A 16,568-nucleotide genomic window follows, 5' to 3' on the forward strand; every position below is an offset into this window, starting at 1 on the left:
GCATAAATGAAAATATATTTTTTCTATGATCTCACAATAGGACGCTGTATATTATATGATCTGCTTTGTGTAAAGATGGTGCATACATTATACATGCTTATGTGGAAAGAATACACAAGAAATAGTTAACAGTGCTTACCATGGGATAAGAGTGGGAACGCGATTTTTCTTTCCGTTTTAAACTTTTTTGAAGTTTGAATTTATTTTTATATTGGTATCTTCCTTTTACAAATTAAAAAAAGTGCATAGACTGTGCCTTGAAACAACTTTGAAAATGTCAATCGGTGCCGCTTCTGATCCTTTTGTAGAAAATAGTGTAATTACTGAAACAGGATGAGGCTATGTGTGGGCAAATTGATTTTATCTGGGGATGCAAATATGCAAATAATATTGAGCCACTGCAACTAGGTGTATGATTTTTAGAACCTAAGAGGGCTGAATCAGAGCAGGCACCAACCTTCTTAAGCAGTCCGGGGTCATTCACTCTTCTTAAATTGCTCAGGCCAAGCCTTTGGCGAGACTCCTATTGGAAAGCCACAGTAGCCCAGCAAGGAAAAACCAGTGAGGTAGGAAATTTTCTTTCTCCCTTTCCCTCTTTCTTGCATTTCTTCAGGAACATGGAGGTTAAGATAGAAACATGACGGGCCAGCCCGGGGGCGCAGCGGTTAAGTGCGCATGCTCCGCTTCACAGCGGCCGGGGGGTTCACTGGTTCGGATCCCGCGTGCGGACATGGCGCCCCTTGGCAAGCCATGCTGTGGTAGGCGTCCCACATATAAAGTAGAGGAAGATGGGCACGGATGTTAGCTCAGGGCCAGTCTTCCTCAGCAAAAAAGAGGAGGACTGGTAGTAGTTAGCTCAGGGCTAATCTTCCTCAAAAAAAAAAAAAAAACAAAAGAAAAATGCTGGTTTCTAGAAGCTCGTAATAAAAAATCTATCCTAATTGCAAAAAAAAAAAAAAGAGACAGAAACATGATTCAAAAGTGCTGAGATATGGGGAAATTTTGCAAAGGCCTTTGGATGGTTCTTGTTCTTAATAAATGCACTATATTTGTGTCTGGCTGATCCTCTTTAAAACATCCAAGGTACTAATCTGAGAGGACAGCCTCTATCAGGGGAACATTTTCTGTTCCCAGTGGAGTGGCACATTCAGTTCCTGGTGCAGGCTTACTTAATTCCTGTTAGTCATTTCACAGCTGTATCTTGCGAAGAGAAAATCTCAAATACTTTTGGCTGGTCTCACAAGTAAACTAAAAACAAGACTTTCCTTCTTTTCTCACAGTGCTCATTTGTTTACAAATTTCAAGTCAATAAAACATGCCCATCTTTGTGGATATTTCTCCTAAATTTTTCAGTTGTCTGCTGATCTACCTACTTGGTTTCCAGTCTACTCATGTACCTAGATTTGTTGCCATAACATAGGCGGTAGATGCTGGACCACCCACTCCGATTTGTCATTGAATCGATGATGCGATTTCTGTTTGCTGGTTTATGATTCTGAGGTTGTTCCAGAACTGCTTAAAAACACAGGTCAACTACCAAGTGAGACACTGGCTCTGATCAAGGTTTGTTTGTTATTTTTTAGGGTGTTTAAGGACATTAGATGAATGCGCAAATTTGTTATTGTAGAGTTGCTATGAATACTCAAGATGCACATACGGGATTATTATTATAGGTTGGTTTGTGACAGCTGGCCCTGACTTAGTTATTTCCTCAAGAAGACACTTTGAACAATTATTTGAATACCTCCCCTCTGCAATTGCAATAATAATGATGAGGAGGATTTTGCAACTGAATATGCAATTCGGGGTGCATACACTCAACTAATGTTTTTAGCTTGTTTCTCTTTTTACATCGATGTCAGCTGCTGTTGTCAGGATTATGGAAGAATAGAGAACCATTCTTCTATTGAGGATCAAACTACGTGAAAAAAAGTAATCTGGGACCAATACAGGAAGTTATAAGAAAATGATTATATTTAGTATTTAAGGAGAGCTAACTATGAGCAAGGTTTTTTTTTCCTCCTTGGAGAGAGAAATATAGCATTTTCAGAACTTATCTGCTTTTAAAATTAACAATAAAATATCTTCTTTAATAATTATAAATATCTGACAATCGTTTTGCTCTATAGCGTTATCAATTAAGGAACTGCAAATGGGAAAGATGATAAAAGAGGAGAGAAATGTGTGTGTGTGGGGACGATGGAGAGAATAGAGAGTAAACGAAATGGAGTCAGATGCACAAGGAATAGGGAGGTGAAGAGGGAAATAGATAAACAAGGGGTAAGAGGAATAAGGAAGAATGATAGGGTGGGAGAACAGGTGAAGGAGACAGCTAGGTAGGAAGCGAGAGGCAGAGGAGAAAAATGGATAAAGAAGGAGAGGAAAGAGGGGATAGTGTGGGAGATTTAAACAAAAGCATTTACGTTTGTTTTTAAGATGAATGTGGGATCTCTCGAGTGTGGCATTTACACCACCATCACCTGTTACCAATTCTTTTTGAAATACTGATTAACCACTGTTCACAACTCCAAGTATTCAAATGATTTTAATTGTAGATCTGGTGGATAAGATGGGAAAGTCAAAATGGAAACCTTACAAAGTGGGTGTCCAAGCTAGCTGCCTTTGCAGTATCTGGTTTCTGGATGCTGACTTCTCAGGAGAAATTCCAAAGGGAGGAGGAGAGCACAGCTGTCAATTGCTGGCAGCTTCCTGCCTGCCACTATTCTGAGACTTAAGGGAAAAAAGTTCTCAACCTTGGCAGCACACAGAAATCTTTTGAGGAACTTAAAAAATACATTGATGCCTAGGTCTCACCCCTAATATGTAATTGGTTTGGGATGTGGTGTGGGGATTTTTAAAAGTTCCCCATGTAATTGCAATATGCAGCCAAGAGTGAGGATCACTGCTTAGAGGCTTCCCTCTCAATGTGCTCATCAGAGCATCCTATTATAATGCTGGTTATGTTTTTGGGCAGTGAGAGCAGTGACCCAAACATTAAATTGCATAAAATCAGGCCCAAGGCCAGAGGTTCTCAACTTTTGCGTTATATATTTAGTAGCTGGCATTGCTGAAAATTGGTTATAGAGGTGAGGGGAGAAGATCTTTTTGAGCTTACTTGGAAATATATGGGAAGAAATAAATAAAAAATATCAGCATGATAAGAAAGGTCTCTATAAAAATTTGCGTTTGAGAAATGATTTGACCTGATTCCAACATTCTGAGGGCATCTGGTGACTCTTTGAAGACAAACTTCAGTTGACCTCCTCAGACTGATGGGAGATGGGGAACCAGGAGAGACGGTTTGCTTCTTTCCTGCTTGTTTATTGTACTATATAGCTCAGGTCAGTCCTTTGTCCCACTGGACATCCCTGTGTTCCCTTATTCTCTGACCTGCTCTCCAAGCTGAATCTAGTTCTCTTTTCTAGTGTGGAGCCATCTAGAATTTGCTATCATCATGCTCTTCTATTTCTGTCATTCCCCAGTTCCCTCTATCTAGTTCCCTCTGTTTCAGCAACACTGAAACTTGTTTAACCTGCCCATTACCTGTACTAATATCCTGAAGGGGAAAAGGTAGACGAAGAAGCTATCCCCAGTCAGCCTGATCCTTTCATGGCACATAACATATATATATTCCCATTTATAGTGGCCTGGATACAAAGCTTCCTAATCCAGAAGGGATTCTAATATGATGACTTTCATGTGAAAAAGGAAGAAAGGGTTGCCTTGACAGACCCACAGGGGCCAACACCGATAGGACTATGGGGTTATCTCTAGATGATTCTACTATGTTCTTGGGATAGATTTAATTAGGAAATATGATATTTGGCCTTTGGCCTGCTATTGCTACTGCTAACCACCACTATTATTACCTTATATTTTATATGCTAACCCTTTCTGAATGCTTTGTGTATTAAACTGTTTAATATCTATTTGATTGTGAACTCCTAAATTGCTAGGTGTATGCCGAGCACCTGGCACATAGTAGTTGCCCAATAAATGTTTACTGAATGAATGGATGAAAGTTTAAGCAGTCCAGGCAGTGAAGGTAAGAGCAAGCAGGACAAAGTAGGGGGGAAATGAGAAGAACTAGTTCTGTTTTTTCCATCACAAAGACCAGGTTGAGCCCCGACTATGGTAATGGGACAAAAGCACTGACAGATCCCGATTTAAGGATCCCCTTAACCTTAAACATACCCAGAGGTCTGCGATACTTTTTTCTAAAATACTTTCACTTTTCCCAAAAGGGCTTTTTGTTCCAAATACACTAGAAATCAGTGTTAATTGCTTTTTGGAATATTATTTTGTCAGCTTCGTGTAGATGTAGTAATTTGCAAAGCAACCCCCAGCAGTTGACAGTTCATCCATAGCTGTGTGGTGTTCAGACATTTCCTGGGATTCCTGCCCACCTCCTAGGCAGCTAGCAGTGTTCGCCAGGATACGTGCTCACCTGGGATTAACTTGGAACCAGGAGTGCTTTGTTGTGTCTGGGATTTTTAAAATTCTGAAAGGGTGAAGGCCAAACCCTACCTAATCCAGAAAATAAAAGTGCAGTAACTCATAATTTAAGATTTAGCAGGTGCTTAAAGATCATCTCGTCCACACTGGGTGGAAGAGGAAATTGCAGCTCTGACAGATTCAATGACAAGGTCAGCTGGCTGGTAGCTGGGAGGCCAGGTCTAGAATCTATATTCTTTGTATGGCACCAAACCATAAGCTGGGGTTCTCTGGATTTATGCCTGTGTGGAGGTAAGTGTTTAAGCTACTATGTGTTTCTTTTTGAAGCTCTTTTTCCTGGCCAGAGACTTCCTGATCCTCCTTCACACATGCTTCAAGGTCACAGCTCAGACCAAAGTGTTTACAAAAAACTAGGCACTTAATGAGAGGAATCATTGCCAGTTCCTGCACTCCCTCTGCCCCGGCTCCAACCAAGCTCAGCAAACCAAGGAAGGGATAAAGTGGTCTCTGGAAGCAGGAATTTCTAGGTTTGGATGCCAACAGGCAAAAGGATGAATTGTCTAATTCTCCAGCAGGCTGAGGCTGTGGCTGCTGCTGCTGCTGCCACCTCCTGGGAGAAGACAGACCCGAGCTTCATACCTGAAACTAGTTTTAATGTTCACCTGTGACTTGGGCAAAAACCCCACTGACTGGGCTGGGGGAAGTTCCTTTGTCATAGAAAATAAAAGGGATATCCCCTTACTTAACAAACAAAACATTGCTATTTGCTTTTCATCTGCTCCTTTCGGCAGTGTTGTGCTCAAATAAATGATTTCCAACAACAATAACAAAGTTGAAATGAGTTAAAATGAAAACTATGAGAGAACAGAAGATTGAGGCAGAGCCTTAGGAATACATCGGATTTTTTTCTCTTGGCCTGCTGAATTCTGAATCCTGAATCCCAGAGTGATAGGAATGCATATATTTGAGAATTGTATAATAGAGAGGGCACACATGAGTTTGGCAAATCTTAACCTCCAAGAATCTGAGTTTACTTGTAGGGCTGTTGTGAGGATTAATTGAGATAATGGATGTAAGTTCCTGGTGTGCAAGAAACGTTTAATGGGAATTATATTGGGGCAAGTTCACTCCTCTAATCCCCATGGTGATTTTCTTCATTTACTGACCAAAGACGGATTGGCAGCCCCCAAGCATTTAATTCTTTCCAGTCTTCTGATCTATAGATGATCCCTCAGCTAATTCCTTTTATTTTTTAAAAAAATATAATCATAAATTAGTGCCATGGACTGCTTGTGCCCCCTCCCCCATTCATATGTTGAAGCCTTAATCCCCAATGTGATGGTATTTGGAGATGGGGCCTTTGGGAGGTAATTAGGGTTAGATGAGGTCATGAGGGTAGAGCCCCTCTGATGGGATTAGTGCCCTTATAAGGGGATGAAGAGACCGGAGCTCTTCTCTCTCTGCCATGTGAGGATACAGCAAGAAGGCAGCCATCTAGGAATAGGGCTTTCACCAGACACCAAATCTACTGGTGCCTTGACCTTGGACTTCCCAGCCTCCAGGTGTGAGAAATAAATGTTTGTTGTTTGAGCCTTCCTGTCTATGACATTTTTGTTATAGCAGCCTAAGCTGACTAAGATAGAAACTAGTACACAGAAATGAGGGTGCTGCTGTAACAAATACCTAAAAATGTAGAAGCAGCTTTGGAACTGGGTAAGTGGCAGAGGCTGGAAGATTTTTGAGGTGCGTTCCAGAAAAAGTCAATACTGCCATTAAGGGACCTAAAGGCGATTCCGGTGAGAGCTCAGAAAGAGAAGAGGAAAGCTGGAGAGAATGTTTCCATCTTCTTAGAGAATATATAAATAATCACAAACAGAATGTTGGTAGAAATATGGATAGTAAAGGCCATTCTGGCTCAAACAGAAATGAGTAACATGTTATTGGAAACTAGAGGCAAGGTGATCCTTGTTATAAAGTGGCAAAGAACTTGGTTGAATTGTATTTGTGTTCTAGTGTTTTGTAGAAGGTTGGACTGGCAAGTGATGAAACTGGATATCTAGGTGAGGAGATTTCTAAGCCAAGTGTTGAAGGAGCCATTTGGTTCCTCCTGACTGCCTATAGCAAAATGCAAGAAGAGGGAAATGAGTTGACAGTGGAACTGTTGAGCAAAAAGGAACCAGAACTTAAAGATTTGGAAAATTCTCAGCCTGTCCATATTACAAAAAATGAGAAAGCATGTTTGGAAGAGAAGAATAAGAGTGTGGCTGATTGATCATTTGATAAGGAGATCAGTGTGGATGTGCACCACAGACCTAATCAGCCACCCCAGCGGGAACACAGCAGGTTTGAACTGAAGGAGACAGAGATGAGATGGAATAAAGGAAGGCTGTTGGACTTCTTGGATTTTACAAGACTGAGACCATAGAGCTATGTAGGTTGGGACATAAGTTATTCTTCAAGACAAGGGAAGAATGATCATGAAGGCAATTCAGAGATCAGGGCTGCCTCCACTGTTTCAAAAGATGAGGAGGCAGGGCATTGCCTCAGTTTCAACGGGCCAGATGGCTTCCACCCAAAGCCCTGGGGGTGAAGCTGCCAGGAGCTGTGGGGGCAGAGAAGCCTGGAGCCTTGGAGGTGTGGCCACCACCTGGGAGAGCCCTGGCCTGGCAGAGCTGCCAGGGCAGGACTACCACCCCAGGGGAGTCCAGAAGGCGGAGCATGGTGCTAAAGGGGATTATTCTCTAGCCTTAAGATCTTACGGAGTTTGCCTTGCTAGCCTTTAGACTTGCTTGGGACTCATCATCCCTTCCTTCTTTCCTCTTTCTCCCTTTTGGAATGGGAATGTCTATCTGATGTCTGTTTGGTTTTAGAGGTTCACAGCTGGAGAGGAATTTTGAATCAGGATAAGTCTCACCCATATCTGATTTAGATGGTATTTAGATGAGACTTTGGACTTTGGAGTCGATGCTGGAGTGAGCTAAGACTTTTGGAGTTGTTGGGATGGAATGAATGTATTTTGTATGTGAGGATATGCATTTCGGGGGTCTGGAGGTGGAAGCAAGAAGGTGTCTGTCTGCAAACTAGGAAGAGAGCTTTCACCAGATACTGAATCTATTGGTGTCTTGATCTTGGGCTTCCCAGCCTCCAGAACTGCGAGAAATAATTATTTGTTGTTTAAGCCACCCAATCTATGATATTTTTGTTATAACAGCCTAAACTAAGATAATTAGTAAGAAGAAATTCAGCAGGAACCAAGAGATTCAATTCAGGAAATATTTCTTGAATATCCACTGTGTGATAGTTATAGAGGATTTGAAGAAGAATAATGTAGGTGTAGATCTAAAAAGTTCCCATTAATTATATCAGGAAAAAGTAATTGAGAATTAGGTACTTGGGTTCTACATTCAGATCTGCAAACAGCCCAGTTGTGTAAATGACCTTAGACATGACATCTAACATATTTGGGTATTAGTTTCTTCATATGTTGCGTGACAATATTGTAAAGGGAAATTCTTCCATTTACAGCAGAGCTTGCCTAGGAGATAACACATTGAATAGTGTGTTGTGCTTCAACTCTCCTGACCAGCTAAAGCCGTTAAATAAACAGTGAACTTTGAATGACCCTGGTAAGCTAAAAAGTAAGACCCTTACAGGACCTAGCTGAAGATTTTTTTTCCTGACCAAGGAAGTATGGCACTTGTTTTAACCAATCATGTACAGAACTGCAGATTTATTCCAGCCTATTTAGAGTATTTGTTTCAATCTTTAATTAATGTAACAACCATGAAACCCCTGCCTAACAATTAAAAACATCTTCTTTTCCCCCTCAGCCAATTGGTGTGTTCCTGTGCCTTGAAATAATAAAACTAGCTGTATCACTTTTGCTTTTCAACTCTGGTGTTCTTTATTATTTGACGATATCTTATATTCAAGTAGTACTTTACAGTTTACCAAGTCTCTTCCCACTTTAGAAGAATGGGATTCAAACAGGAGGGGCCTTTGAACCAAAGAGATTCTGGCTCTATCACTGACTAGCTATATTTCCTTGGATACATTACTGTATCAGTTAGTGTCCCAGCTGGAAACAGATGACATTCTCAAATTGGGCAATTTGAGAGGTTTAATAAACAGACTATTTACAAAAATCTAAGAACATACCGGGAAACCACAGGGAGCAAGGGGAGGGAGTGGTTACTGGAACCCAGAATGAAAGACAGCTATATGGAGAGGCCACTTGGGAGGAGGACTTGTGACCTTTGGTTGACCGAGAGTGACCTTACAGAGGGGGAGTCAGGGGAGGGAATACCCCAACCTCATTCTCTTCTCTCCCGCACATCTGGAGGGGCAAGATAACAAACAATTATTTTAACTTTTCTGAGTCTCATTTTTCTCATTTGTGAAAAGGGGAATAATAGTATTTATCTCTCAGAGTTTCTGTAAGAATTAAATGAGAACTTAGGTTATATCACAGCAGACAAGTTAGGCACTCTTTCTTCACTTGATCTTCAGAACCCTCTTGTGAAGAAAATAGGATGGATTTTTTTTGCTGAGGAAGATTCACCCTGAGCTAACATCTGCTGTCAATCTTCCTCTTTTTGTATGTGAGCCGCCACCACAGCATGGCCGCTGACAGATGAGTGGTGGAGGTCTGCACCCACGAACTGAACCCGGGCTGCCAAAGTGGAGTGTGCCGAATTTAACCACTAGGCCACTGGGACTGGCCCCAGAATAGATTTTATTAAATTCACGTTATAGTGGTGGAAAATGAGACTCAGAGAAGTTAAGTGACCTTCCTAAGGTCTCATAGCTAGAAAAGTAGCAGAACTGGGACTGAAACTAAGATTTTGAATGTATACTTTTAGTTTCTTTCCCTAGACTATTCTTGTGGCCCTCTATCCCCTTCTGCAGAAGGCTTCCACAGACGGTTTCTTGTATCTAGAGCTGCTATATACCTGGAGCTATGGTGACTCTGCTACTTAGAGAAAAACTGACCCAGGGATCAGTGCCTAAGCCAAAAAAAGCAACCACTGATTCATTAGATATGAAGAAGTCCAAATGCCTATGAGGTGGCTTGATATAAGACTGACCAATTTAGGTCCCCATGTTAGATACTTGGCAATTCCTCTTGGATACCTATTAGGCATCCCCTATATGGTACATTGAGGTCAGAATTCTTGATTCCTTCTACTTGAAACTGTTCCAACGCCAAATTCTCCCCTCTCACTGTCTACCCAGTGATGCAAACCCAAAACTCAGGAGTTCTTCTTTTTTTTTAAAAAAGATTTTTTTATTTTTCCTTTTTCTCCCCAAAGCCCCTTGGTACATAGTTGTGTATTTTTAGTTGTGGGGCCTTCTAGTTGTGACACGTGGGATGCCACCTCAGCATGGCTTGATGAGCGGTGCCATGTGCACGCCCAAGATCTGAATCGGTGAAACCCTGGGCTGTGCAAGCGCGTGAATTTAACCACTTGGCCATGGGGCCGGCCCCCAGGAGTTATTCTTGATTCTTTCCTTTGCCTCCTGCCTTCCTTCCCTCATTAGCAAGTCTAGTTGGCTTTACTTCTAAGATATGTCCCAATTCAACCACTCCTCTCCATCTCCTCTGCTAGTCCAAGCCACCATCATTTCTTGCCTGGCTCCTATTATAACCTCCTGTCAAGTCTCCTCACTTCAACTCTTGCCTCTTTTCAACCCATTTTATGTTGTGCTGAGCGATCTTTATAAAATGTAAAGTGGATCATGCTACTCCTTGTCTTGAATCCCTGTGCAGGTCTCCTCTTCACAATTCCATGTCATGACTCCTTACCATGACTGTCAGGGCCCTCCTTGTTCTGATTCCTCTCTCCCCCTGTCACTATGCTCCAGCCACACTTTCTATTCTTTGAACACACCAACCCCTTTCCTGACTCGGGCCCATTGTACTTGTTTATTCTCTCTGCCTAGAATGTTTTTTATCTAGCCTTTGCATGGCTGGCACTTTCTCATTGTATAGGTATTAGCTCAAATATTACCTTCTTAGAGAAGCTTTCCTTGACCATCCAATCTAAATATTACTCTGATGTAGTTTTTTCTTAGGACTTAAAACACACAGACTAAAATTATCTAGTTGACGTATTTATTATATTTATTATATGTGGCCCTACTAGAATGTAAGCTCCAGGAGAATGGGGCCCTTGTCTGACTTCTCTGTTTATCCCTGTCTCCCTTGTATCTAGGACAGGGCCTGGCATATCACAGCCTTTCAATAAAGCTTTTTTTTTTTTTGCAGGAAAATTATAGTGAATGGTGACAAACCAAATACAATGTTGTCTCTCTGGGAAGTATTTACTATGAGAAGCCTACCGAGAAGTCATCAGAGAGTAAAAGATGATTGCTTTTAGGGGATGACAAGGTGACTGGGTCACTAGATCTGTTGGTCCCTGAAAAATGATGATCCATTGTCCAGTTCTCGAGGAGGCCATCAATGTGTCCCAATTTTTGAAGTGTGGGGGAACTAGAGGGACTAAATGGCCGTGATAGTTTCCAGGCCTTCCCCAAGTATCCTTACAATAAACCCCACCACCTAAGGCAATGCGCCAAAGGGAGAGGAGGTAAAGGTATATCCCTAGGAGATCTGAGCTCTGAGCAGACTCCTGCAGATTTTAACATTTCTTTAGTCTTCTATTTTTTTTTTTTTGCTAGGAAATGTTCACCCTGAGCTAATACCTGTTGCCAATTTTTCTCCTTTTTTCTTCTTTTCCCTTCCCAAAAGCCCCAGTACATAGTTGTAAGCCCTTCTAGTTATTCTGTGTGAGCTGCTGTCACAGCATGGCTACTGACAGATGAGTGGTGGGGTTCCACACCAGGAGCTGACCACGTGCTGCTGAAGCAGAGCGTGCCAAACTTTAACCACTGGGCCTTCACGCCTGGCCCCTTAGTCCTCTATTTTATTTTAACATTTACATAAATTTGGGTTCAGTATCATAATATGTTTATCTGTGTTTATGTTAACATATGAATGTTTTAAATTATTTTACCATTTGTAAAATCTGTGCTGTAGGAAAGCCATGCTGTCCTGGGTCTTTACATACTCTGTGGCAATCATACCTCAGGGATAGATGTTTGCAGTCTGAGGAGCTCTGGCATTCTTTTTCTTTGCAACCCAAGTTCTCTTTCAGCACAATTCATTTATTCTTCAGTAAATATTTATTGAACATCTACTATGTGCTAGACACTCTATCAGGACTGAGGATACAACTGTGAACAAGATATACATGACTCCTACCTTCACGGGAGTTATACTTTAGGGAGGGAGAATGAGAAATAAAGAGGAAATTAAAATATATTGTGATTTTTGCTAAGATAAGGAGGGAAACTCAGGGTGTCCAGGGAAATGTAGAAAATAGCACATACCCCCAAAATAGGTGATGAGGAATGATTTTTCCAGGAAGAAATAATCTGAAAAACGAGCAGGAGTTAGCCAGGTGAAGAATGGGGGAGAGTATTCCTGGCTTGGCTTAGACTAAGCCCTGGAGGCCAGAGAGAGCACAGAAGTTAAAGGAGACAATTCAGTGTGTTAGTTTAGTGTGGCTAGAGTCAAGAATGTAAAGGAAAAAGGAGAGAGAGAGAAGGCTGGAGAGGTAATCAAGGCAGGATAGGAAAGGCCTCTGCTGAGGACTTTTGATGTTACCCAAAGGCATGGAAAGTCATTGAAAGGCACAGAAAGTCTTCTTAGGAAAAACTAGCTTAAATGTGTTTTTTAAAAAGATCACACAGGAACCATACCTCTATTTCTGGAAAAGAACAAGGACTCTACTTACATTAGGGTAAGAATTAGCAAATTCAGGGCCCCAAACTAATTGAACTGAGTCACCATCTTAATCTTCACCCCTTAAAAGTATCTCTTTCCCCCGAAGATAACCAGTACTCATCTTTGGGACTAACCTTCTCTGGCCTCTCCCACTGTCTCTGGACTCCCGGCTCGAGTCACTGGGGTTATAGCATTCCCTCCAGCAGCAAATCCTTTTCCGACATGCTGTAACACACCAAAGCACATGTGATTTTAAAGGCTAACATATCGTGGCTTTTCTATTTGGCATTCTTGACCTGATATGCCAGTGCAGAACACTAATATGTTTTCCCCTGTGGAAACGGGAAGTCAGGAAAGGATTTGAGGAAACCTGGGCAGGTGAATGATTAGAACGGCAAAAGAATACAATTACTCAGGCCTTTCGACTTACTTGGTCATCACTGAGGAACCCTTTACATTTCTTCCATCCTCAGGTGCAGATGAAGACAGTGTCCGGGTTTTCAGGGGTAGAATCTCTTAGACAGTGAGTTGTGAGGACTTTGGCAATTGCAGTGGCCAAGCCAAGGAGTAAACATGCCAACCTTGACAAACAGGTACTTGATGGGAGCGCTTTCTAAAGTTGCCAGATACTGAGATCAAGTGACCTTTTTCAATGAGAAGCTGGCTTAACGCTCATAGGGCATTCAGAGCAGAAGCCTGTTATTCTCCCCGTGGTCTTTTTCGAGAAACTCTCCCTCTCTCTGGCTCTTTCTGAAATTTTGGGCCAAATTTCTGACAGAGTTAAAAGCGGGCAGCTTTACCACCTGGAAACATGACGACACACAGCTTCCCAGCTCCGTGAGGATTTTTCTGGTCTGTGGGGGAATGTCATTACTGAGCAGACCAATTCCACAGGATTAGGACCAGATGGCTCACAACCAATGTTTACAGTGAGAAGGGCATCGCGGACCCAAAACAGAACAGGGTGAGAGGACGCCGAGCATTTCCTTTTCCAGTCTCCATGTGACTCTGAAACACGGGACAAGACATTTAAAACCAGGACAACTCCAGAGGGAAAGGACATTGGCTGTTCCACTCCAATTCCCCTCGAGGCTGGTTCCCTAAAGGATTTATAAACTGGAGAGGGCAGCGGCTTCCAAACTCGCAAAGGCGTCCTCTGTCCAAGTTCGTCTTCTAGTTTCCCCTTCCTGGCCCCACACTACAATTTCTTTCTTTTCATAACATTCTTCCTGCCTTTTTCCTTACTTCAGCTTGGGAGAAAAGTCCTTTAGCCACTCCCTGCCGAGCGCCGCCGGAGAGCCCCTCAGGTGCCCACACTCCAGTGCTAGTTTGGGCAAGTCATTAAGGAGGGTCGGGCGTCGGAGACCCCAGGAGAAAATCGCGGACGCTCGGCCGCCTCACCCCTCCCCGCGGGGGTAAGGAGGCGAGTCCCGGCGAGCGGACGGCCCCGGCGGGCCGCTGCCCCTTTAAGAGCAGGCCCCGCCCCTCCCTCCTCCCGGCGCGGCCGGCGGTCGGTGGCGGCCGCTACGGTGCTGACAAGATGGCGGCTGGCGGGGCTGTCGCTGCGGCGCCCGAGTGCCGGCTTCTCCCCTACGCGCTACACAAGTGGAGCTCCTTCTCCTCCACCTACCTTCCCGAGTAAGTGCTGGGCTCCGGGCTCGTGCTGCCTACTCTTCGGCGTCAGCACGGCTGGGCCAGGGGGCGGTGGAGGGCGGCCGAGCCGAGAGGCCCAGGCGGGGCCTGGTGAGGGGGACGCGCGGCCTCCGGAGTCTCGGTCCAGCGGCCGAGAGCGTTTCCCGCCGCCGCCTCAGGAAGGGCTGAGGGTCCGGAGAGCGAGGTCGGGGGCAAGAGGCGAGGTGGGTGGCTGGTACGGAGCGCGTAGGACGGCGGGGAACCGGGTGATGCTGCGCCGGGGACTTGGGGGTTGAGGAGGGCTCGGGGGGCGGGCGGCTCGGGGAGGTGGGGCAGGAGTCGGAGCTTTCGGGGTCCCGGCGGCGGGCCGGCTGGTGAAGATGTCTGAGGTCATCCCAGGCGGCCGGAGACCGGGGACCGTTCAGTCGATTGCTGCCGGGACAAAGTGTAACGCTGAGAAAAGGAGCGACTGTTCCCGAGAAGGTGGTGGTGGTGGTGGTAGGGTCGTTAAAAGTGATTCGCTCTGGAGGAGGGGTCAAAGTCACGGAAGGCTGGAAAGTTGTGGAATCCATCTGAATCCTTGCAAGGCGGGAGACGTCGTAGGATTTACACAGGGTGTCTTTTCCGGCTGGCAGTTCTTGGAAGAGATAGCGGGAAGGAGGGACGCTACAGAAGAGTTCCATTATATGATGGCTGTGAAGTGGATTTGTATAGATACAGACCCGTTTCCCAACCCAGAAACTCAAGTATAGACAGAAAAGTTTGTCTTGAATAAATTTGACTTCCAGCGCCGGCTTGGTCTGGATTCCCGATTTAGGTGTGAAAAAGAGTTGCATTGCATTACTGCCGTATGTTTTCTGTAGCAGATTCCTTCAGAAATGCTGAAAGTACTTTCATACAGTATTTACTTACCTTTAGCTTATCTTGAGAGGAGGAGGAGATCTAACTCGAGTTTTGCATACAGATAGAGAAACTGGCTTAGTAAAGTTTTAAGATCTGTGCAGACCCTGAAGACAAGAGCTGGTTTTCCCCCTGGACCATCATCTCACAAGCCCAGGAATGACTTTATGAACCAAACAAGTTACAAATAGTGTATTTTTATGTTACTGAAAAAATAAAGTGACTAAATCTGTGAAGCATGTTCAAGGAAGTTTTCCAACCATATTTCAGAAATTCTCAAATTTGATTTCTCCAGTCATATCAGTCAATCTCAAAATGAAGCTGTGACTAGAAGACTCTGTCTTCACTGCCAGCCCCTTGTCCTATTGGCTAGATCAAGGGTTGGCAATCAGGCCTTCAGTAGGATCCGGTCTAGTCAAGGGTGCCAAGTGCTGTGTGGTCTGATCTGGGCCGTGTGGCCTGTTGATGGCTGCTGGATGGCTGTGTCCCTGATTGATGCCGGAATCCAACTTTTAATTTGGGAGTGAGCCAGGTAAACATTCTAGCCCTCAGCTGGAGTTGAAATGTGGTCGTAGGTACTTGCCTTTGGGTTTTCAGGGCTAACAAATTCTTGAATCTGAGGATAATCAGCGTTTTTCTCTAGCCAGGTTAGGATCACAGACAGACAGGAATTGGGGTGGCATTTTTGATCTAATGACTGGAGACATTTTCCTCCTCTTGAGTTAGGCTGTTTCTAGGATTTCACTGCTTAAACTTCTAGTGTAGGGATGAGACTCGGGTATCACTAGTTCTGTCTGAGTTATGAATAAAAAAGGAATGGTACATTTCAAGCAGGGAATGATTTAGTGCGATGGCAACTTTACTCTGACGTTTGCCTTACTATCCCGGCCCCTGATTTGAAGTGGACAGAGCACTAGTTTTGGAGTTAGAAGGCAGGTGTTTAATTGGAGAAATTTGTTATAATTTTCTTAAATGTGTTCATAAACTTGTATTTAATGCATATTTAACTTTCAGACTCTTCCATTTGCAGTCTTATTTAATCCTTATGATATTCTGTTGATTTATGCAGTATAGTTTTTATTTTAAAGGACTAAACTATTATAATAGAAGGGTAGTCTGAACTTTTTTCTTTGAAGGAGTGTAGTTGAGTATTATGGAGCTTGAGTTTGAGAGTTTTCTGTCTGCCAGGTTGGTGTGTGCCATGCCTCAATTGTAAAACCGTTTTGGTACTGAACTTCCATTAGCAAGTAAGGATGTTATATGTTTGTATGATAGGAAGTGTGAGAAAGGGATTGACTTTATTTACCTGTGCCCTAAAATCCTCTCTAATAACAATTGCTGTATCTTTAACTGGCAGTGACAGTCATGTTAAGGTACTTCCTAAGCAGGTCTAATTTTAAGTAAAGCCATTTGTTGAAATTGTTTACAGAGAAGCAAGTAGTTATTGATTAGAAGTTTACTGATTACAAGTCACAGAGGTAGGCATTTTGAGGGGATAACAAGAGTAGGAAACACTTATAATAGTGTGCCTTCCATATGCTAGGTGCTCTTATGAACACTTTAAGTGTATTAACTCATTTAATCCCCACAACAATTGTATGAGGAATCCCCTTTTTTGTCTTTTGGGGAGGAAGATTGTCCCTGAGCTAACATCTGTGCCAGTCTTCCTCTGTTTTGTATGTGGGACACCACCACAGCATGACTTGATGAGTGGTGTGTGGGTCTGCACCTGGGATCCTAACCTACAGACCCTGGGCTGCCGAATTGGAGCCTGCGAACTTAACCACTACGC

General features: G+C 43.4%; 1 protein-coding gene and 1 long non-coding RNA gene across 10 annotated transcripts in view; one reads left to right on the forward strand and one right to left on the reverse strand.

Moving 5' to 3' along the window:
* The window catches only part of LOC124244066 (uncharacterized), an 85,313-nt gene extending 71,857 nt beyond the window's left edge, over positions 1–13,456 (reverse strand). For both annotated transcript variants that reach the window (XR_006889878.1, XR_006889879.1), the window contains exons 1-2: positions 12,675–13,456; positions 12,379–12,469 (exon numbers count right to left, since the gene is read on the reverse strand). This is a non-coding gene — a long non-coding RNA (uncharacterized LOC124244066). The remainder of the gene's footprint in view (positions 1–12,378; positions 12,470–12,674) is intronic.
* MKLN1 (muskelin 1) overlaps positions 1–16,568 on the forward strand; it is a 320,604-nt gene that overhangs the window by 134,005 nt on the left and 170,031 nt on the right. For 2 of the 8 annotated variants that reach the window (XM_046670328.1, XM_046670336.1), the window contains exon 1: positions 13,658–13,882. The exons of the other annotated variants lie outside the window; for them this stretch is intronic. In XM_046670328.1, coding sequence (XP_046526284.1) covers positions 13,785–13,882 — 98 coding nt within the window. In that variant the 5' untranslated portion in view covers positions 13,658–13,784. Of the gene's footprint in view, positions 1–13,657; positions 13,883–16,568 lie in introns of those variants that run through there. 8 annotated transcript variants of the gene reach the window in all.

This window comes from Equus quagga, chromosome 8 (genome assembly GCF_021613505.1).
Source record: "Equus quagga isolate Etosha38 chromosome 8, UCLA_HA_Equagga_1.0, whole genome shotgun sequence".
NCBI lineage: Eukaryota > Metazoa > Chordata > Mammalia > Perissodactyla > Equidae > Equus > Equus quagga.